Below are 21,627 nucleotides of genomic sequence, written 5' to 3'. Positions count from 1 at the left end.
CATGCTCACTGATCTGTACAGGTAAGGAATAGTTTAAAATTTTGTTAAATACGCTTATTCATGTTTTTGTCTAACTCACTTTTAACAAATGAAGCAATGTTAAACGTCTGTGTCTAAAACACAGCAGTATAAAAAATACAAAAGCTCTGGAATGGTCCTTTAAGGCATGTAAGCTAAAGCAGAGATACTAACGATTCCTGATGTTTATATACTGCATGACAGAGATGCACATTATGAAAAAAATTATTTCAATTTTAAATCTTCCAGTCTGGTTTTTCTAAGATGTTTTATATACATATATTGAAAAAAAGAGATCATTTACCTCCACACACTCGGTGGGCATGCTCGCCGGCTTGTCAAAAATCTGAAACTGGTACCAGCCCGGAGTGAGGGAGTGGTCACAGATGAAGTCCTGCAGGGCCGACTGCTGCAGCCAGCTGGAGCTGAAGGTGGTACTGCGGTAGGGATTCTGGAGGATGGAGTGGCCTCCCAGTGCACACTCTGGAGGGAGTACTGCAAGCGTAGCCAGAGAGACAACATAAGTGCTGGATGCGCACCAGAACTGTCAATACTAATGATATATGGAATATAGCTCATATTTTTGATTTTATCATTTAGGCTATGAATACATTTACTGAATAAGACTGAAATATGAGAAATAATTTGGATAGACACTTGTAAACAGGAGTAGAGCCAAACAAACGAAGACACGACTGAGTAAAAATATTTTTTTTTTAATTCAAGAACATTTTACAGTGGTAATAAAAAATATATAAATAATAGTAATGAAGAATACAGATTGTGGATTCAGTATAAATAATAAGCAATATATTAATTCTAAGTCACTGGATACCTACTGTATGTAGATGTAGTGCTGGAAGAAGTACTCAGATATTTTACTACTAGCAGCAATACCATAGTGTAAAAATACTGTAGCAGAGTGAGAATAATAATATTGGCTTACAAAGCTAGTGGAGTAGAAGTATAAAGTAGCATAAAATGGAAACACTCAAGCAAAGAACTGCATATTTGCTGTTTTGTGCTTTCTGTTTAATTATAAAATCGTGATCAGGAGCAAGTAGAGGAGTCAGGAAACAGGAGCTAATTCAGGTGAGCTCACTTGTTCTTATTAAACTGATTATGTTAAACTGTTTGTAAGATCATCACATAACAATACACAATACTCTAAACATCATAAAAAGTTTCTTAGAAGCCTTTAAACTACTGTTCTAAGAGGTAACATACCAGTATTTACTTACAAGCAACCACTTATATTTACTTGATAAAATATTCCTGTGTTTTTGCAAATCTACCTAAAATTATATAACAGCATATGCAGTAAAAATGCAAGCTCTTCTGAAGATACTGTACACGCTAGTGACCATGGATAGATTACTCAATGGGCCTACCAGGCACAGGCCCACATGTGCCTTTGTTGGCCGTCACTGTCAAATGTATGGGTGTCCCGAGAGAAGCTAGGATGGGGCCCTGTGTGTAGATTCCCAGTGTTCTTCCACACTGATGCGCGTGAAGTAAGCAAAAGAAAATAAGTATGATGAAACGTGATGCTGAAGTCCATCTGGACAGAGTTTGGATTTCTGCCTACTTCCAGGATGCTGGGAGAAGGGGAAAAAAGTCTGAAGAGGTCAAAACTCGTGTTGCTGGAGTTTTGTGGTATAAAATCACAACTTTAACGTGAGACCAACAGGTTTCAACTTGTGGCCTTCATCAGAGTCATCCATGGTCTTCATCAGGGAGTTCAGACCTCGTCAAAGTCCATCTGACCAATCAGAAGACGTCACTACAACATGAAAACTCTCATCGCATGTTAAATTCAGGACAGTTGTGATGATGTTCCTCCACAAAAACAACTGCCATCATGGCCACGAGCCTCCTCTTGTCTGAACCAGAAGAACATTCAGGACAACAGTCTAAAAAAAGGCCCAAATCTCCACAGCATTTTACATAATAGAACAGGTCCAGAAACAGGTCAGTCTGGGTCTCAGTCCTGACAGCACAAAATCAAACTGAAGTAGACTAATCTACTTATAGGCGATAAGATACAGTTATTTACTGTATGAACCTCCACCTGCCATATGGCAGGTGGAGGCTCATACAATATGTGTACTTGATTAACTATAAATAAGGTAAGTTAAAGTATCTTCTCACACCTGAACACATTTGAACTTTCCCATTACATCACAGGCAGGAATGTAATCTGCAGTTTACAGGTTTTAACTACAACAAATTCATCACTTCCTCTCCTAATGAAATAAACTACCACAATGACCACTGACCAGACTCTTGCCAACTGGTGCCAACACCAGCGCGAGGAAATCAGTTTCAGAAAAGACCTGAGCTGGAGCCAAACCTAACAGCATTATTATTAATGGAGTGGCCTCCCAGTGCACAGCAGGATGTGACTGCTGATATCCATATGATCCATTTTGAAGATATGGTTCCACATGAGTTGTACCAGCAAGGGAGGAAGTACATGGTATTCATCAGCTTGTGGTAAACAGCTGTTGGAAACCCCATTTATTTTGCTTATGATAAACATGTTACAAAAACGTCTAAGAATCTCGTCTTTGTCAGTTTGAGGCCAAATGTGAATTTAAATCAGGACACACACACAGTTTGAGTTCTTCGAGACTGAAGCAGCCAATGAATTAAAACAAGGACATCTTACAACTGTGCACAAAACATTTACCAAGGAAGAAGTCAAGGCAACCTCTGGACATGACTCTACAGTGTTTTGTTGTGACCACATGAGCCATTTCTATGTGCGGAACAGAGAATGGGCAACAGCTACAAGAATCAGTAAGAGAGGATCAAGACAAAAATTTGACCTTGATCCAGACCTCTGAATCTCCAATCTCATCTCAGATTTGTTCAGCCATTTAAATAGGTCTGGTATTGTACCCATTGGCAACAAGTGTAATGAGACTGATGCAGCAGCAAAGGTTGTTGTAAGTCAACTTAGAAAAACTCAACATACTTGGAAATTAAGGAGAGATGTAATGTTGAACTTAACATCAGGAAGTGAAAAGAGTAACTTTGGGAACCAGACACATCTTCAAGCTCTTTTTTCCTTTTGCTTTGACAAATACGTCAGGGCCACCTCCCATTTTGACGGATTTCCACGGATTTTCCTGGATCCGGTCGGGCCAATCACAACCATTCATCTAATATGGGGTGGGTTTGATACAATGACCTACAGAGGATCGCTGTGGAGACCATTTTGTAAAAAACCATGCCAGCTGCTGCAGATGCTGGACTGTTTGAATCCGCTATCACGGCAGTGCTAAACAAATCGGATGGGTTTTTTTCTCTAAAAGAAGAAAAACTGTACTTTTGTTCATGAAAAAGATGTGTATACCGTACTTCTGACAGGAGTTTGTAAGTTTTAACTACGCTACATAACACATTTCCTTGTTATTTCCACATTTCCTCCTTTTGCACCTAGAGGAATTTTGGTCTGTGCCTATTGATAAAGCCCCTTCCGGGCTTGAAAACAGGTGACTAAGGGGGCAAAAGACAGAGAAAGACTTGATGTTTATAGAGTGTGACTTTAAAGCATGACTATAAACAGTGAGAACAGAGAGGAAGATCCGAGCTGTAACCAAGTAGTAGCAGTCCTCTGCTTCTGTGCACTGCAGCAAAGTTTTCTGGCCCTGACCTGAGAGGTCAAGTGAAAGGTGATAGCCTGAGTGAGTCTGCCACAGTGGTGACAGGCAGACAAGCAGCTGAAGGAGACAACAGGAGATGTCGAAGCTGCCTATAGACATCCCTCATTCTCAGCACCTGGTCGCTTTAGTCCTCATCAGCTGGACAGGAACTCAGAGAGTCCACATCCTGTCAGTGAGCGCCTAGAGCCAACCACCCATATAGGTGAAAAGATGGTCAGCGTTGTCTGTCTCATGAGAGCACAATAGGCCTCCATTACACTCTGACCATAAGACCTGGAGGTCTGGAGCCTTGGATGACAGTTACATGATGGATGAGGTGTCTCCTTCCTTTTGGCAGGGGGACAAAAAACTACCAGTGGAATATTGAGGACATGGAGCTCTGTGGTACATCGTGATTAAATCAAAACATTTTTGTTTTGTAAATTTTTCTTACAGAAGAAATCGGAAGTAATCATTATCACCACCAGGGAATAGTTTAACAAGATGTTTGTCCATTAAATTTGTGAAAACAGTGCGCACGCTGCTCCTGTACCGCATTAAAACAGTCGAAGTCAGAGTTTTTGAATCACTTAAAGGGGTGAGCTTACCTGTTTGAGCGTGCATTGCGTTGGAAAGTAAAAACACAACGCACGGAAGAAGTTTCAAAACTGTTTCAAGTCTCATCGTCCTGCTGCTTCCACGCGCGACTTTGCAACCAAATAGCGCGAGCACGGAGCGCGAGGACTGGCAGCCCTTTCGCCGAAAGTCCTGTCTGCTCGGAGCAACAGGAGCGCAGCGCAGCGTTTCCGTTATCCGACCCAAAAGTAGAGAAGCAGGAGGGAATCCGCGCAGGAGGTGGTTCAGATTTGTTAAAGTCACTTGTGGTTGGAGCGTTGGAGGCTGATCCCAGACGCTGGACTGCGGCTGCTGAGCACAGACTGCTGCAGGCTGCAGCATCGTAGTGTGTTAGGAGGGGCATCAGCGGGACACCTTCCCATGACCCAGACCTCCAACACCTCTGCACACATCTGTCACCAGAGGTGGAAGAAGTACTCAGATCTTTTATTTAAATAAAAGATGTTATACCACAGTATAGCAATTCTCAGCATTCAAACTATTCCTTAAAGAAAAGTACAACAGTATACGATCAAAATACCTGAAAGTTACTCATTGTGCATTAGGCCCACGCCCTTTTCATAATAATATACAATATTATATAGTTGGATTATATATAGGCTACTCCTGGGTAGCTTAACCTATAAAATATATCAGACAAATGTATTGCAGTAAAAACTACAATGAACTTTGAAATGTGAACAAAAGTGAACAAATACCTCAAAATGTATCGAAGTACTTGAGTACAATTTACTCAATTAATCTAAAACATCAGAAAATAGAGAAAGATGAAAGTCATATTTTCCCAGAGCCAGTGGTGGAATGTAACTAAGTACTTTTACTGTTACTGTACTGTACTATACTTTCTTGAGTAATTCCAATTTAAACTATACTTTATACTTCTACTCCACTACACATCTGAGGGACATATTGTGTTCTTGTGTTGTATTGTACTGCAGTACATTTATTTGAAACTTAAAGTTACTAGTTATTTTTTACATAAAAATATGACTATGCTTATATGATATGATATATGATCTGATGCAGTATTATACCACTAATCTAAATGTCTCAAATTGGCTCTATAGTGACAAACTACAACATTAATATGCTCTTACATGTATTTGTAAGTGATAACAACAAAATAATATACTATTCTATATTATTATAATACATTGAAAGAAGCCACTCTGCATAATGATTACTCTTACTTTTGATACTTTAAGTACATTTCACTGATAATACATTTACTTAAGGAACATTTTTAATTCTGGAATTTACTTGTACTATGGTCTTGGTCTACTTTTACCCAAGTAAAGAATCTGGGTACTTCTTCCACCACTACCCAGAGCACAAGTGTGAAGCATCATAAACCTAACAATTACTTTATTCTGTAGGGTTCTCTTTTCTGTTTCACCTTTACTATCCAAACATAAAAGGTATCCACTACATCAGTCCAATTACACGGGGTTTCTGTTATTCAAAGCAAATTAAAGTATTTTATCTAAATCGACTTGAGCCTGTAAAACTGTCTGCACCAAAGTTTGTTTTGTCTGTTTCTAAAGGGGGGGAAAAGCTGACTGGTGGTCTAATCATGGAAGCTCACTACTGGCCAGCCCGTGGTATTTCATTAGTCACCACTCCAAAGCACTAAAACAGATGGCCCACATGCTGCACCTTTCAGGGAAACGACCTCAGCCAAAGAGTGGGATTTTGGAAAAGCCAGATATCACATTCATGTCCTTTTCCAAACTGCTCCTTTCCATTATCACGCTTAAACTGCAGCCACGCAACTCAGATATAGAGTTTCACTGGCTGGAGCTGATTGTTCTTTCATGGCCTGAAACTGATCTCTTTAGAAGGGGAAATAAGAAACAGAGGAAGTGATGGCTCAATCTGTCTGCTTGTTCATTCATTGATGTTAGATGAAATGTTGAAAAAGCAGGGAATAAAATGTGTGTTAGTTTGGTCAGTTTTATGCTATTATGGTAAGAGCTACAAGGATAGATAAGGTTAGAGTCTCCCATGCAGAGTATAAAGTCGATTATAAACAGGAAACCATTAATTTCATTATTAGTTGGATGGATATTGACTATAAAATGTAAGAAGAAAAATGAGCCCAGACTTCCCAGAGCCCAAGGTGACATCTTCAAAAGTCTTTTTTTGTCCAATATGCAAAAATTTGGCATTTCTGCTTAAAAAGTGGCTCAAATCATTGATCATTTATTAAGATAGTTGTCAGTTGTTTCAGCGCTACAACAATTTTCCCTTCTAAAAGCAGTTTGAGCTGATTTTGCTTGTTCAAATGGGGCACATTAACTCTTGTAGAAGTAGAGACTCTGCAGTAGTGTTATTTTTTGGAAACTCAACCCGATGATTTTGCCAAGTTCCGGCAGGAGTACTATTTTTCGACGGTTAAAAGAAACTGTGAAGTATCAGTAAAGTCAGACAATGTGTATGTCTGTGATTAATGTTGAATAAACCTTTTGACAATTATCTCTGCAGGTCTAGAGAGAACCAATGGGAAGCTGACAGCTGTGCAGGTTGTCGACTGCTCCTCCTGTCTTATCCCAGTGTAACATGGAGGTGCCTGACTGTCTTGTTGAGACGCTCGTCTGTTTGACTCCCAGGCGGAGGAGGGATATAACCTCTCCCTCATAAATCTCCTGGACCATCAACCTGCTAAAAGCCTGGAATAGCCATCAGGTAAAAACCTACTTTCTTCCCCTTTGCTCATATCTCTTCTTACACAACCAGCAATTAAATCTCCTGGCTCCCTGGATGGAAAACATGAATCCATGTCCAATGAACATAAACATACATACGTAGATAAATGGCATGTGTTCGTTTGTAACTTTGGAGCAAAAACAAGCGGTAAACAAATGGAGATAACTGCCTCATTTAATACTTAAATCTACACACATGAGCTCTCATTATAATCAGCTTTGCAGACGTGGGAGAACAGCAACACTGCAGTGTCCCCTGGGAAATGTGATATCAGCTAAATGATGCAGGGAATGTAAACTGTATATAATTACCTTAACCTCCACCACTGGTAGGAAAGCTGATTGTACAACTGAAAATACTACTACAACTTCAGTGTACGGACGGCAAACACAGGCAGAGCAGGAAAGCGCAGGAAAAATCTAAATCATGTTCTAAAGGTCTAAATGTAAACACACTTTCCCAGTTTTACCTCTTTGTCATCCTCATTGTTGTTTGTCACTCCATCATCGCCTGCACGAAAATCACAAACACAAGTTGAAATGAATAATTCTGCACCTGGACAAGACTAAATCAGCATTCTGATTTACAGCCCACATGAGGCTGCTCTTGTTCAATAAAGGGTGAAAGTGCTTATTTAACAGACTGAGATGGTGCTTCCCATGTGGTGAAAATTTGGGCAACACCATGTAATAATTTGTCAGCTGGTGTCTTGGCTAACACACGCATGTTTTCAAAACGCCAGTGAAGATTCGTCTTAATCACTCAGGTGGTACGACGGAGAAAGTTTAACCCAGATTACTCTGAGTGAAGTAAAAGTGGCATCACACAGTGGAAAAGCAGTTCCTCTACAAGTAACAGTTCTGCATTTAACAATTTACTCGGTAAAAGTAAAGAAATATTGTCAGTAAAATGAACTTGGAAGTTAAAACAAGTTAATAATTAGAACTACTCATTTTGAAGACGGGTTCGTTTTGCTGTTTGGATTTACACACTTTCAAACTTTCAGATCTGTTTTTTTATATTTTTGGGTATTTGATGTATTTAATCGGAGAGAGTACAGTTGAGAGCTGGAAGTGAGGGGAAATGACATGCAACAAATGTCCCTGGCCAGACTTCCAGATCTGTTCAAGAGGGATGGACATTAAAAACAACGGGAAGCAGCTCTGTGTCATGCTTTGAGCTAAACATCGACATGCTGCACACACACTGCTAATGCTGATGCCAGTAAGTGTAATGTTTACTATTGTTTTCATCTTACTTTAGCATGCATGTTAATATTTGCAAATTAGCACTAAACACAAAGCTGAAGATGATAAATGTCATTAGTTTTGCAACTTCAAGATTACTTTGCAGAAGCATGTCTTTGTGTCATACTTAAAACCCCTGAGATAACAAAAAAAAAACACCCTTAGCTATTATTTGTTAAGGGTTGCAGGTATTTGTTCATAAACCAAAGTATTGGATTGGAATTTAAATTTTGACCTGATGATGGCGCTAGATGAAAAGTTAAGGGATCAATAAAGTTATTACAACAAACATCCTGAGGGGGACATAAATGTCTGATCCAAAGAGTAATATGTAGCTGCAGTACCGGAGGCTGCAGTTTCAGGACCGCAATCCTAGGACCGGAACTGCATTTCTAGGACCCTTGTTTACTTTGATACTGCCAGCTAGCTATGTTACTCTTGACAGCCCCCTGAAGCCAATTACCCTTACCACAACCATCACTGAGTGTGTGCCTAAACTTAAGTTATTGATTATATGCATGTCGACCTGTTAACCCTACAGCTGTGCACCTAGCAGACGGGGTTAACCTCCTTCGTGTTGCTGTGCATTACCGGCACCACTCCACTAGATGACACTGCCGCAAAAGAACTATGATCCCAGGATTGCGAGTGTCCTGTACTGCAGCTACATAATATTGGATACAAATGTCATGTCTCACTGAAAACCACAAATGTTAACCTCATGGTGGCGCTAAAGGAAAAGTCAGGGGATCATCAAAGTGCTTGGGATTTTGTCCTTTGAGGAACATTTATGTCTGTACAAAATGAGCTGGCAACCCAAGTGGTGGACCGACCGTCAGACTGACCGACATTCCTAGAGCCTCACTGCTAGCATGGTTAAAAATAATAATATAAGAAGGAATGACAAAAAGAAAGACAGAGAGTGAGCTGAAGACAGATTACAAAAAGAGATAGTTGCAATTTTCTAATTTAATTCATTTCATGTTTTCAATGTAAAATCTGTAGAAGTATCCATACATTAAAGTACTATTGAAATGCGTAATTAGGTGCAATACTTGAGTAAACTGACTTGAGCTGCCTAACTATCAAGAGCAGATCAGAAATGCTGAGTGTGGGTTTGTTTTGTAGCTGATCCACGTTGCAGATGGGATTGCTTTGTGTTTAGTTACTGTAGAGGACAAATGTGACCTCAGAGCAGCTGGGTCATGACACGAGCTATTCCTGCCTCCACCCCCGACATCTAGCCTCCCATCACATGCCGCAACCCAGACTGACCACTCAACACGCTGCCAACAATGCAGACAATGTCTTTTACAGTCTTTGATCCAGTAACAAACAAAATCTCCAAATCCTATCAGAGTCAAACATAACTCAAGACTGTAACAAAGAGTCATAAAATAAGTCATAGGTGAGCCTACCATTAAATTTGAGAGCCTTAAAAGTTAAAGACACTAAAACATTGATGGTAAACACCAGTTTTTTTTTTACTGATACTCAACAATGACACGTAGCAGAAAATTAAGTGATGCTGAAGTATACACCAACAGTAGCATCAGTAGACTATAATGCAATAATGCTTTGTTTCTTTGCAGATCTGTTTGCCTTAAAAATATCTTTCAAAATGTGTCCAACCAAGCATCCAGTGTCTTGATAAATCTGTGTTTAGTTTAGTCTGCTTTGGTCCAAATGAAACGTGAGAGGGGTGACCATACTTCAAGGTTACTTTGCAGAAGCATCTCTTTTGTGTTTTAATATACTTAAAGAGTTCAGGCTTCAGTGAGTGAGTGATTTGTCCACATTCATGACATTTCCTGATTTATGACATTCACAGTATACCTCCCTCTTTCTGTCTGAGCTGAAATGAAAGTAAAGAGGAAAGGGAAGGAAGAGCTTTTGATCTTGCCTCTGTGACAGTGCTCAAACAACAGTAAAAAACAGATGGAGGTCCTGACACACAGTCAGACATCGGAAAGGAATATAATAAAAGTCCAAAAATGAGACCAGTAGTTTCCTCAGCTCGGTCTTGGGTACTTCGTTTCACCTTGTTTCTATTTCCTTCAGCAGTTACGTAGACATAATTTACAAGCTTCCGCGTGTTACAGCTTGATTTATCTGTGGTACAACAATGCAATTAGGCTCAATCATGTTGTCAGAGTGACATGGAGACGTCTCTGAGGCCCCTGAAAGGCAGGGTCAACCTCAAAAGGCTTCTGTCATTGTTTCAGCCAAGCCACTGATGCACAGGGCTGTAAATGTCACTGCGCACAATGGTAGGGGTTTTTCAGACACACAGCTGAGGGGCAAAAGGTTGAGATGGAGCCTCTGAAGGTGGCAGCTCCTGGTTTAACTGGGGCAGCGAGGTCAGCTCCTTCACAGGCGCTGTTTGGTCTCAGCTTGGGTTTCCTGTTGCCTTTGCCCCCTTGTGTCAGCTGTCCAAGTTGGTACAAAGTCACTGCTGCAACTACTGTGTGGAAAAACGCGGCTGCATACAGAGCCGTGTTCACGTAAGGGGGAGCTGCTCTGCTTACTGTATGGCTCTGATGTTTTTTGTACCATTATGATCTCCCATAATACATATTCATTATTCTATTACTACAGATGCATGATTGCAATGTGATGTTACAGTAACTTCTAACACCTGCAGCTCAGCTTTTACTTTTTACATAAATACCGCCATTTACCATAGACCCCTGTGAAATGTCAGGAAGGTATAAAGGACTGAAAACATATATACCACCCAAGCCTAGTCTCCCCCAGCTCCTGAGGGAAATATCTTTAAATTATCCACTATGTTCATAAGCTAGCCTGCTGGTTGGTGCTGGGTAGATAGCGTACAGCGCAGTAGGTTTATCAGAGCTTTTTTTTTGTTGCTGAAAGTGAATCAACACAATAAAGTTGTAGACCAAAACAATGAGCTTAAAAATGCGACAACGCTGTTAGACACGCTTAGATCTGAGAGGAAAGTCTCTGTGGAAGTGACCCCTTTCACATCACACATAGTCTTTTGACCTGTTGTTAATATGTTGTTAAGACGTTTTAATAAAAACGTTTTGATAAACATCACAGTGATGTATGCAGACGGAACCACCAGTTAAAAATCTCAATGATGAGTCATAAACTGCATCCAGGGATTTTAGAAGATTGCTTAAAAAACCCACCATCTTGAAAATAGAGGAAACTATATACTGTATTATAACTGTACTTTTATTTTATACTATATGTTTATATCTGACCACTTGGGAAACCAGCTGTTTTAGTCTAATCAATAAACCTCTTGGCGTAAAGGATATTCGGCAGCCTTCCTTTTTTGCAACAAGCTGCTTTCCAGACTATTTCCCTGACTTTTCTAAGGTTGAGTGAGTAAAAATGGCTTCTGGCAGACATTAAACAGCTTTCTCTTTCAGGGCGATTGCAGCTTGAATCTGGAAGAAGCATCTTCTCTGCATGCCAAGTCCTGGCCTGCAGCTGTTGACTCATACTGGACGCATTCATGATGCTGGTGAAATACACTGAGTTAGGGACAGTACATTCATTACTTTTAAATTAGAGCCAGTTCAGCTCTCACCATTGACCAAATCCTACTTTCTATGCTGTATTTGACCTTCTCTGCCTCGTTCTGAGCTAAGTTGCTGAAATTACTAAGGAGAGTGAACTTCTGCTTCTGTTAAAAGAATAGCACTTCAAACCATCAGCTGACTGGAACCACCTGAATTATATGCTGCCCTCTGGTGGAATTATCTTGACATTACAAATTCATACATGTTTCTGTTACTTGTGAGGACATTGTACAAACTTACAACTACGTACATTTATAAAGTGCTTTACTTGAGTATGTCCATTTTCAACTCAACTACATATCAGAGGGAGATATTGTACTTTCTACTCCACTACATTCCTTTGACAGCTACACTCTCTTAATGCAGCGGATGTAAGTAAAAGATGGAACTACTTCTTTCACCGCTGCATACTTACATTAGTTCCCGGAGATTTAACCTGACCTTAAAGCCCCTGTGTAGAGTTGTCTGTAATTACAGGATCTTGCAAATTACTCTGATGATATACATTTTTGTAGGTAGAAATAGACAATGCTTAAATACTCTGCTCCTACCTCCTGGAATAATGTACAGCAGTCTCAGACTTTGAAAACCCCTTTTATTGAATTAAATTTGGGACTGTTACTCATATATTGCACTGGACTGTAACTATACTATAATTTTAATTACCTTGTTTAATGTCTCATATTCTATATAAATTTTTAAAATCATATTTATCTGTCTTTTATTTTGTCCTGCGTTTCTTTTAACATTTTTCTTATTGCCATTTTATGTCTTACGTAAAGCACTTTGAATTGCCTTGATGTTGAAAAGTGCTATACAGAAACCTGCTGTAACCAAAAGCCAAGTTTTAAACCCTTTTGTTCCCAGATGGAAGAAGACTCCCTACAGTGTGACTGTGTAAACAGGATTTTTATTGCAGCTCTACTTTCAGACTGCAGGCAAAAGTGGTACAAATCTCATTTCCCCCATATTTTCTTGCTCATATGTGACTGACTTTTTATACAGTGTGAACAGCAAATCATATGGAATCTTATCTTTTCAGTTCTGATGCGGGAAACTTTTAAATTTGTTCCTAGATCAACATTCGTCACAATTCTGCGCTGTCGGGAGCCACTCTGGGAATTCAGAGAGGGGGAAGGAGGGAGCCGCTGACAGATGTAGTTAAAAGTAGCCCTTGAAATTTTAGATGAAATCTGTTTCTGTAAAGCCATTCATGTCACGATCCTACCACTCCTGGCTCCGACTCCACAAAAAGTCATAATTCAAAATTTGGCTCTCTTTCTCCTCATCTTCGTCCTTGTTATCCTCTGGTCAAGAATTCCCCGGCTTCCACTGCACATCAATAAAAAAAATGTAAACGCTGTCTTCAGAGGCCTCCGTGTTTACTTCTGTATACCTCTGCCTGCCGTCTTTGTTATTGTTCTTACGCGCATGCGGGTCAGTTCAGCACTGTGAGGAGTTTACACTAGAATCTGATATTGGCCACATTTAAAGATTAATGTGAACAGCCAAACAAAACAAAAAAAACCTGAAGTGAGCACTAAGGCTTGCAGTGCGATGGCTCTGAAAACACAAACCATTTTATTTCTACAGTAAATACTTCAACAACGTTCTGGCACACAACATAGACGTGTCTCACACTGCCAGATTGTAAATGTGAAAATAAATATAAACATTTGCTCTTCAAGACAGAAAGAAATATGATAAAAACACATACTCTCATATCTGTAAATGAATATCCTACTTAAATGGATTGGTTTGGTATAAACATTTTTTTTTCTTGTGTTCATAGGGCCTTTGTTTGCACTGTTGCTACGTTTCTGCTTTTGTTAAACGTCCTACTGAGCTCAGCCCACTTAACGTAATTCTTTTTGTTCAGAAGACTGAAGGCGCTCGTTACCAAGCAGCAATTTTATGTGTTGTGTCTGTATCTACCCTTGTGCCACTGTCGGATACTTTCTCCTGAGGCAGTACAACAAGTCCAACTTCAAACTCTGTGGATTTACATTTGCACGTCTGTAGAAGTAAGTGACAGGTCAGGAGATATCTCCAGGAAATTCAAGATGCCTAATTTTTGTTAATCAACAAATCAAAATGGCTCCCCAGAGTTTGTTGCATCCACTGTCCTCATTCTGCTTTGAGGAAAAAACCAAATTCTCCGCCAGTCAGAATCTGTCTTTTGCAAGAAGCAAATGGTTCGCACTCCCCGAGACTGAGAGCCAAAGCGACGTGGGGAGCATCAAGCCACCAGATTTCTCTCTTAAACTGTACAGATCTGTGTCAGTTCCTCAAAAGAAAGAAAAAAGAAAGACACATTCAAATCTAACTGTGCCTCAACCTTATGAAACAAAGAGGAGAACTGGAGTATTTCTACCAGAGGTTTTACATGAGAAGTACCACAGTGAAGACCCTCCAAAGTTCACCACATCACACCGGCCTCCTGATGCTCAGGAATATGAGCTGACTTTTGTCAAGACAGGGAAGTACCCTTCTGGACCTTACAAGAACCCCAAACCACATAACTTCAGACCGGTAAGTGTCTGCAAACACAAATTGTGCTGTATACCTTATTCTGAAGGGTTTCCTGAATATCTCTTAAAATGGTGATGAACATGCAGACTGATACAAGAAAGGCAAGAAGACTCATTGTCAGGAACAGTTTGTAATGTTTGCTTTGACCACATGATGGCGATAAACACAACAGTAAGAACTTCACTCTATTATTACTCTTTGCTTTTTATCTGACTTCAGCTTAATGAGGACCTTCCAGGAATGGTTACTACATATGAGAGAGATCCTGGTAACCTGAATTTTAAATTAAAGCATATGGACATTAGTAAGTGGATTCACTACATCTTTTTACATTTTTGGTTGAAAAAATGTGGTATTATAGATGTTTCCATTGTATATGTAAACTGTGCCAAAACCGTTTACTGAAACAAAATTAATTTTGTGTCAAGGTCTACAAGATTTTTTTTAAGGCGAGCAGAACATGTCTTATTCAGTCAAAAGCTGGTTTTCCTAAATTTTCAAATACCATTATGGGTTCAAATGACTGACTGAATTAAAATATTTTCTTTTTCAGTTCGGACCACTAGATGCCAGTCAGATTTTAATTCAAGGTCCACCAAGACAAAGATGGACACCTATAAAACTGCAGAGCCAAGATGGGATGCAAGGCTCATACTTCCTCAGCCGCTCTGGCCTCCAAAATCAGCGTCCTATACTGTCAGTGGCGTTATGACATCATATATACATAAAGAATCATCTATGTTACTTTACTTAAGTATTTCCATGTTGTGCTACTCTTTCTCCACTACATTTCAGAGGAAGACATTGTAGTTTTTAATCCATTACATTTATCTGATATCTATAGTTACCTTTAGATTTTTAGTACAGAACATATGATGAATTTATAAAATGTGATGCATTGTTGAAGATTACACCACCCACCAGTATATGAAGTAGTTAAAATGATTTCCTGCTTGACAAAGTACAACAGTAAAGTAACGTTTACATATTTATACGTCAATAATAATGATCAGATAACAATGAGGACTTTTACTTTTGAAACCTTTAAGAACATTATGTTGCTAATACCCATATATTCTTACTTAAGTACGTTTTGTATAATGGGGGTACCTTTATAGTGTGGTATTTCTACTTTTACATGAGTAAATTAGTTGAATACCTCTTCCACCACTGACTACATGTTATCACAGTATAATGCTGTCAGAGGTGTTTATACTTTACTGCTTTTTCCCTGTGCAGGAGTAAAAAACTCAAAGTATTACCAAAAACAAGCATATGCATGTAACTAAATAAATACTAATTTGGTTTAACATGAGTTATAGGCAAAGTGGGAAACCTATTTAGTTTGTTTAATTTACATCGTTTGACTGAAGCTACCTGTTTTATTTTACATTAGTAATTTACAACAGTTTAGACAGGTTAGAGTTACATATAATTTAATACTGACATCGAATGTCTGTTTCACAGAGACACAGACGAAGAAGAGAAGCATACAGCGCATTCTTGGACCGTGTGGAGGAGAAACTCTCAAGATCGTGGAAAAATTGCTAAATCATGACTCTCTCCTTTCAAATCCATTTTTTAAATGTTATTTTTATATTTCAATTTCTTTGTTCAGCTCTTTCCTTAAACTGTATAATGTGGAAAATTAAATTAATTAGTTTAAGTATTGAATACACATACAATTCTAACTAACAGACAATGGGCATAAAACAAAATAAATGTGACTAGTTTTTAATGTTGTGTCTACTGTATAGTTTTAAAGACTAATTCAATTATAATGTATGTTTTTGTACATTTACTACAATTCAAATTTATTAATTCATTACTAACAGATATTTTCCAAAGCTTATTGTGTTTTTTCTTTAATTTTGAATGTGTTCCAGGCAGCTAAAGTTTGAATTAGTTTCAATGCAATTTAAAGGGAGCACATGTGAAAATCATCTCAACTGTAAAAGTAGCAGTATGTTATTGTTGAGTTGTAACAAAGCTGAGAGCACCAAGTGAACTGAAAAGGACTGAACATATCTGACATAATCAGAGATTATTATTGTTTTAATCTTATGGCCGAAGACCAGCAGTGGCTGTGGTGTCATGAAGGTCATCGCACCACATTGTGTTGTGAAGCCCACTGCTGCACTGACAGCTGCTCATTCGGTATCCCAAGAATTATAAACACGTGAAGCCTGCACATGTTTGAAGTACATCTGAAAGAGCTGAACATACATGTTTAATGAGTCATCTGTGACTCTGTGCATAACTCGGAGACTAAATATAAAATGAAAAGAATATCAGTCACATTAAACCACATGACCCACAGGCTGCCATGTGTTTTTCTTATTTTAATCCCTTGTTATCCTTTCCAATAGTGAACAATGTAATGAAATGGAGATTAAAAAAAAGCATATTGCAGCATGGCTAATAAATATTCTACTTAATAGTTGTGTAGTTCTTTACAGGATTGTGCAAATGTCTTATGGCAGTTGGGACAAATCTATATAGGGAAAACAAAGTAACCAAAGTCAAAAGAAGAGTGATGAAAAATCCTGGGAACACAATAAATTTCATCCAAATCTGTTCAATAAATCCTCTATAAAAGAATCTACAGTAGAAAGAATTTAGCACAGGACTACCTAAATAAACACATAAAATAAAACATACTGTAAGTCTATTGTATGGAATTGGTTTTATATTTATGTTTTGTGTATGTTTTATGTATTTAAGTGCAAAAATACTCAGAGCCTTTAGCTGTTTTGTTTTCTTTTTGTTACTTTTCATTATATCGTTTCTGTGCTGTGTTTCTGAGAGTTTCAGAAATTTTAAGAGCGGCTAATGACTGATGGACCATATGTAATCTGTCTTATTAGCTACAGAGCATATCTATGAAAATAAAGCAGGTTAAGGAATTAAGTAATAAATGAAGGGATGGGTAGATGGAAAGGTGGAAAAATGGATAATGAATCGGATATCATTTAAAAGTCAAGTTGAAAATGATGCTGTGATTATCATTTTAGACTTTTATTGTAATTGAATTGCATCATTGTTTGTGTTTTGTACTTTCTGCTGAGATTTGCGTATTAGTATAAAAGCCCATTTTGGACTTCTACATTCTACATATCATAAATGTTTAAATATATGACTTTTATAGTTATTTTATTGCATCACTGTGTGTTTTGTGCTGTTTTGTATGAACTGTTTGCTGTGTTTTTATGTATTTATATAAAAGCCCACAGGGACAGGCTTCGCAAACTATCTTAGGCTGTAAAAGAAAATTATAATAGCCTATGATAATAATATACATATGCAATACAATATTCAAATGTTGTGTGTACAGATTGCTAAAAGAAACTGAATCAAACAAACAATTGTGAACTAAAATAATTCATAAACAGAAACAGGTTATATAAACCAGAGGCTAAGAGGCAAGTTTGCGGTTTGTTATCTTTCATGTCTGATGGGCTGCAGTCAACGTGGTGCTTTTCCGGCTTTCCCTGACCAATCGTTTCAAACAAAAACACTCAAATGAATGGGGCGGCGCTGTTTCTTCACAGCCAGACACACACAACACACACACACACACACACACACACACAGCAACAGACAGAAAATGGACAAACGTGACTCGCCGAGTTGAATCAACGGTGAGTCTCAATTTCGACTTTTAACGGTGACCAACGTTTACTGTTGGTGCGGCAAGGCTAACGTTAACTTACTAGCTAGCTTATCGACGAGTATCCCTGCGTGCTATCTAAATGTCCGTTGATGGTTTAACGTGGGCTGACGTTACAAAATACCGCGGATGATAATGAAGCTTCTTGTTGTAGACTTAACTGGCCTGGGTTTTATTTGACAAGGAAATCAGAACTATATTTTGGGCCCTTTTTCTATCAAAAAGTCTAGTATCTGCAACTTGGTGGTACGATATAACTGTAACGTCATCTGGACAGCGCTTGTAGAGTTTTAAACATGAACAACTTTTAAATGAGATGTACCTTTGTTTCTTATGACAGTTGAGTTGAAGCGGCCTCTCCATTGTTTTTTTTTTTTTTTTGTATAATATAATATAATATATATATAATCGGCTACAATCTGTTTGCGGATCAATAACGATAAAATGTTAATGTCAATAGTAAAATAGCGTGACAGACAGACGGAGCAACAGGTGATCCTGGTTCCCGGGCAGGCGCGCGATTGACAGCCGTGTCGGCCAATCAGCAGACAGAAAAGAGAGGCCACGCACCAATCGTATGCGCCCTCAGTGTTCGTGTGGGCGTTGATACAGACTGACAGCAGTGTCATCAGCGGTAGATCCACACTGGGACAACGAGGACAGACAGGGAGGGTTGGTCTGTTTCTGGGGAAGGATTTTTCCGTCGTCGTTACATACCTACGAATTGGAAATATACCGTGAGTTGAATTTCAGGTTGTTTAGGCGTCGGAGAGGACCGTGTTTCTGTTCAGGGAGGATTAGAATGAATGTTTTCTCTACGGATGGCTCAGACTGGTAGGTAATGTTAACCACTTTTGGACTCGACAAAAAATTGCATTTGTTGAACCTGCCGTGTAAATACTTGTCAGTCCTCTGTAAATTTAACGTTAGTGCAATCCCATATCCAGATAAGTCATTGGAAACTAAGCTGTATTTTAATTACAATTAAGGATGTAATATTATACTAGAATTACAGCAAAACTAGCAAACAGGCCCCTATAGGAATGTCAAAATGATACATTATGAGATGAATAAATTAAACTACTGTACAATGTGGTGTCTGTAAGCACATTATTGTAGACTTGTACATTAATTTAACATAATAAGGTGATTGTAAACTCCTTGTTGTGTGACTGTAGGTGTTTGATGTGGTCTTGGATCATGCCTTTGCTCTGATATCAATATGACATTGTGATATCAGACTAGATATAGTGTATTGCTCAACAGTCTTTTCCTGGTCATAAATGATGTTTCGTGGTGAGCGACGCACTACTGTGGACTTTGATGGGTGAAATGATAAATTGCATGTGAAAATCTTCTAATACCACCAAAAACAACCCTAAAATGTCACCACATTTTCAGTCCCAACGTATTCAGGCAAACTATTTAGCTATACTTATATTTTGCATGCTGATGATAAATGTTTCCTCACTGCTCACTTGAGATTGCAGATATCATGATAGAGACACCAGCCATTTTACACACAGTGATTTCAAGTCTAGCTTGAAAATTTTTGAAAATGAACATAACACTTGCCCATAAGAATGAAAAGTTGCAAATGCACCCTTGCTCAAATAATTACACTTTACTGCTACAACCATACTTGTTCTGGTGGTTTATGTTAGCAATCTTTAGATAGATGTCGTGAAACTTACATTACTCAGTTTGTTGACTTTTTGACTCTACTTGTGCTATTCTTTTACTATTTTTTTAGCTCATACAGATCAACTAATGACATCGTCTTTAAAATAGACTAGAGAATCTTGGGAAATATAGGGTAGTTTAATGTGCCATTATCCTGTAATTACCACCTTGCTGCTCATTTACATAATCTCGCTTTAAGTGCTACTGCTTCTGTAAGCTTGTGTTTTACCCACAATAACATTTGCAGTATGCTTTTCAGATAATTGCTACAGTCAGTGTGGAATATCAGCAGCTCTCAGGATTATTGCTGGACAATTGGATCAAATCTCCCAAATCACCAATCCTCCCTCATGAGGAAAGATGGGGAACGGATTGTCAGAGCAACCTAGCTTCTTCTCAGGCATCTCGTTCTTCCAGTCTTTTCACATCGCCATCCTCGGGCTGGACTCCGCTGGGAAGACCACCGTTCTGTACAGACTGCAATTTAATGAGTTTGTGAACACGGTGCCCACCAAAGGTTTTAATGCAGAGAAGGTCAAGCTGTCTCTGGGCGGCCACAGGACTGGGACGTTCCACTTCTGGGATGTAGGTGGCCAGGAGAAGCTACGCCCCCTGTGGAAGTCGTACACGCGTTGCACGGACGGCATCATATTTGTGGTGGACTCTGTGGATGCAGAGCGCATGGAGGAGGCCAAAACGGAGCTCCATAAAATTGCCAAGACCTCTGAAAATCAGGGGGTGCCCCTGCTGGTGGTAGCCAACAAACAGGACTTGAGGCACTCTTTGGGACTTGCTGAAATTGAGAAGTTGCTGGCGTTGAAAGAACTCGGCCCTGCAACTCCCTGGCACCTTCAGCCAGCCTGCGCTATCATAGGAGACGGACTCAGGGAGGGCCTGGAGAGACTCCATGATATGGTTCTTAAAAGGAGAAAGGCACTCCGGCAGCAGAAGAAAAAGAGATAAACTTCTCATGATAATGACTTGTCTACTGTTATATGTGAAGGAAACAAAGGATATTCTCATGGGTGGACACAGGCATACATTGCAGGCCCAGATTCAGCATACTGAGTTTTATCAGTCCAAAACTTGAGATTCACTGTCTTGGTCTTGTGATAATGATGCTGTTGATCAGGAAGTGACACATAAAGGAATACAGTATGAAGATGAGAAAGTTTCAGACATGTGTGGATATGTTAGAGAGTTTATTTGGATTAAAAAGCACTGAGGGTTTGGGGTCTGGAAGGGTGATAGAAGTTAAGGATGCTGTATGTTTCACAAATGGCTCATGGCTGTTCCAGACAATATTACCAAAAATAATTTAAGAAAAGGCTTTGACAAGTTGAAGGGTTATTTGGTAAATGATAAAATTGTTACAACAGAGGAGCAAAATACATCAGTTTTATTATTCTGTTATATATGTTATTATAATTTGTTAATTTTTTTACACTGGACTTAGTTTAACAAAAGTATTATCTTGTATTATCGCATTATTATCAATTTGTTTGCAAGCTTACATCTCTTGTTTTTTAAAAGCACTTTAGATTATCACTTCGAATGAAGTTTACACTTTTTAAATAGAGCATATTGTGTTGGATTTTACAGAAATGTTTGCGCAAAATACAACAGATGCTACTGTAGTTGGTCCATAATGACCACATTGTCATTAGACAGTGTATGCATTATGTTTTGCTTAATAAAACGTTTACAGCAATGTTGAAGTGTGTGTTATGGAGGGTATAATTATATCCACTTTGTTATTGGAGCTTCTGTTTAAAAAGCAGGTACAAAGATGTTCAGGATTGTAGCCTTAAATTCATTTTGGTTATGGAAGGCTTGAGCTTAAAATCCATGGAGAGGGATGACTATTGAATCAAGCAATATGTGAAAACATTTGTCAATGTGCCCTTTAGCAAAGCACTAAACCACCT

At 38.8% G+C, this 21,627-nt stretch overlaps 3 protein-coding genes across 5 annotated transcripts in view; 2 read left to right on the top strand and 1 right to left on the bottom strand.

Moving 5' to 3' along the window:
- Positions 1 to 18,381, bottom strand: part of vwdel (von Willebrand factor D and EGF domains-like) — a 47,890-nt gene extending 29,509 nt beyond the window's left edge. The window contains exons 1-3 of one of the 2 annotated variants that reach the window (XM_046045704.1): positions 18,339 to 18,381; positions 7,480 to 7,520; positions 323 to 513 (exon numbers count right to left, since the gene is read on the bottom strand). In XM_046045704.1, the coding sequence (XP_045901660.1) occupies positions 323 to 343 (21 nt within the window). In that variant the 5' untranslated portion in view covers positions 344 to 513; positions 7,480 to 7,520; positions 18,339 to 18,381. Of the gene's footprint in view, positions 1 to 322; positions 514 to 4,276; positions 4,528 to 7,479; positions 7,521 to 18,338 lie in introns of those variants that run through there. The other variant, XM_046045703.1, reaches the window with a different exon arrangement.
- On the top strand, positions 13,909 to 15,959 carry si:dkey-30e9.6 (uncharacterized protein LOC564083 homolog). Its single transcript, XM_046044457.1, has 4 exons — positions 13,909 to 14,346; positions 14,566 to 14,650; positions 14,900 to 15,042; positions 15,814 to 15,959. The coding sequence occupies exons 1-4, from the start codon at positions 13,909 to 13,911 to the stop codon at positions 15,895 to 15,897; spliced, it is 750 nt and encodes a 249-aa protein (XP_045900413.1). The 3' UTR covers positions 15,898 to 15,959.
- On the top strand, positions 17,836 to 21,410 carry arl4aa (ADP-ribosylation factor-like 4aa). Of its 2 annotated transcripts, none has more exons than XM_046045709.1 (2): positions 17,836 to 17,987; positions 19,959 to 21,410. In XM_046045709.1, the coding sequence occupies exon 2, from the start codon at positions 20,060 to 20,062 to the stop codon at positions 20,660 to 20,662; it is 603 nt and encodes a 200-aa protein (XP_045901665.1). In that variant the 5' UTR covers positions 17,836 to 17,987; positions 19,959 to 20,059; the 3' UTR covers positions 20,663 to 21,410. The 2 variants fall into 2 exon arrangements, with proteins under 2 accessions (XP_045901665.1, XP_045901664.1); XM_046045708.1 differs by lacking the exon at positions 17,836 to 17,987 and adding an exon at positions 18,482 to 18,850.
- The last annotated feature ends 217 nt before the right edge of the window (positions 21,411 to 21,627 follow it).

This window comes from Micropterus dolomieu, linkage group LG03 (genome assembly GCF_021292245.1).
Source record: "Micropterus dolomieu isolate WLL.071019.BEF.003 ecotype Adirondacks linkage group LG03, ASM2129224v1, whole genome shotgun sequence".
NCBI lineage: Eukaryota > Metazoa > Chordata > Actinopteri > Centrarchiformes > Centrarchidae > Micropterus > Micropterus dolomieu.
This window is presented reverse-complemented; position numbering and strand designations above follow the sequence as displayed.

Coding starts and splice junctions, on each gene's coding strand:
- si:dkey-30e9.6 (XM_046044457.1), top strand. CDS start 13,909: ATGGCTCCCCAGAGTTTGTTGCATCCACTGTCCTCATTCTGCTTTGAG. Junction 14,347..14,565: donor AACCACATAACTTCAGACCG/GTAAGTGTCTGC, acceptor ATCTGACTTCAG/CTTAATGAGGACCTTCCAGG. Junction 14,651..14,899: donor ATTAAAGCATATGGACATTA/GTAAGTGGATTC, acceptor TTTCTTTTTCAG/TTCGGACCACTAGATGCCAG.
- arl4aa (XM_046045709.1), top strand. CDS start 20,060: ATGGGGAACGGATTGTCAGAGCAACCTAGCTTCTTCTCAGGCATCTCG.